Below are 552 nucleotides of genomic sequence, written 5' to 3'. Positions count from 1 at the left end.
ACGGAAGGAAGGGAGGCCACTGGGCCCGCCCAATCGAGTTTTCACTTTAATCATGCCCAGACTTTCTTCCCGGGCCCCACAGCCGGTGGACGTCCAAAAGGTCAGACCCCGCGAGGCGGCGGGGCAGGTTGTCGGTAAGCCCGGCGCGCGGAGAAGGGAAAGGGCAGCGTGAAACCACCACCCTAGGCCCGTCCCGCTCGGGCCCAGCTCCTCAACTCACTGCGTCGCAGGAAGGGAGCGAGCGAGCGTCCCCGGCGTGTACGGCTGCGCCGGCCTGCCCTTCGCCCTCCGCCGCGCGCGCCCATTGGTCACTGGCAGCCCTCCCACGTGGAGCGAAGGCGCGCGCCTCATTGGTCCGTGCGTGGGAGGCGGGGCTAGAGGGCACCGCGGACCCTGCGGAGTGTCCTGCTCCAGTGGCCACGCTGGGGCTGAGGCAGGGGAGGGGACGCAGGCGATGGTGCCCGCGCTGCGTTACCTGGGCACTGCCTGCGGATGGGCCCGCGGAGGTTCCCCCAGGGGCATCCCCGCGGCGTGCAGGCCCGCGCTGGGCAG

The 552-nt window shown here is 71.4% G+C and overlaps 2 protein-coding genes across 2 annotated transcripts in view; one reads left to right on the top strand and one right to left on the bottom strand.

Moving 5' to 3' along the window:
• The window catches only part of ATP5S (ATP synthase, H+ transporting, mitochondrial Fo complex subunit s (factor B)), an 11,481-nt gene extending 11,130 nt beyond the window's left edge, over positions 1-351 (bottom strand). Inside the window, 2 exon segments of the mRNA XM_006773759.2 lie at positions 221-251; positions 253-351. Coding sequence (XP_006773822.2) covers positions 221-251; positions 253-351 — 130 coding nt within the window.
• An 89-nt stretch (positions 352-440) lies between these two features.
• L2HGDH (L-2-hydroxyglutarate dehydrogenase) overlaps positions 441-552 on the top strand; it is a 37,647-nt gene continuing 37,535 nt past the window's right edge. The window contains exon 1 of the mRNA XM_006773794.2: positions 441-544. Coding sequence (XP_006773857.1) covers positions 455-544 — 90 coding nt within the window. The 5' untranslated portion in view covers positions 441-454. The remainder of the gene's footprint in view (positions 545-552) is intronic.

This window comes from Myotis davidii, unplaced genomic scaffold, assembly GCF_000327345.1.
Source record: "Myotis davidii unplaced genomic scaffold, ASM32734v1 scaffold847, whole genome shotgun sequence".
NCBI lineage: Eukaryota > Metazoa > Chordata > Mammalia > Chiroptera > Vespertilionidae > Myotis > Myotis davidii.
Note: the sequence above shows the minus strand (reverse complement) of the source record. Positions and strands in the feature narration are given on the sequence as shown.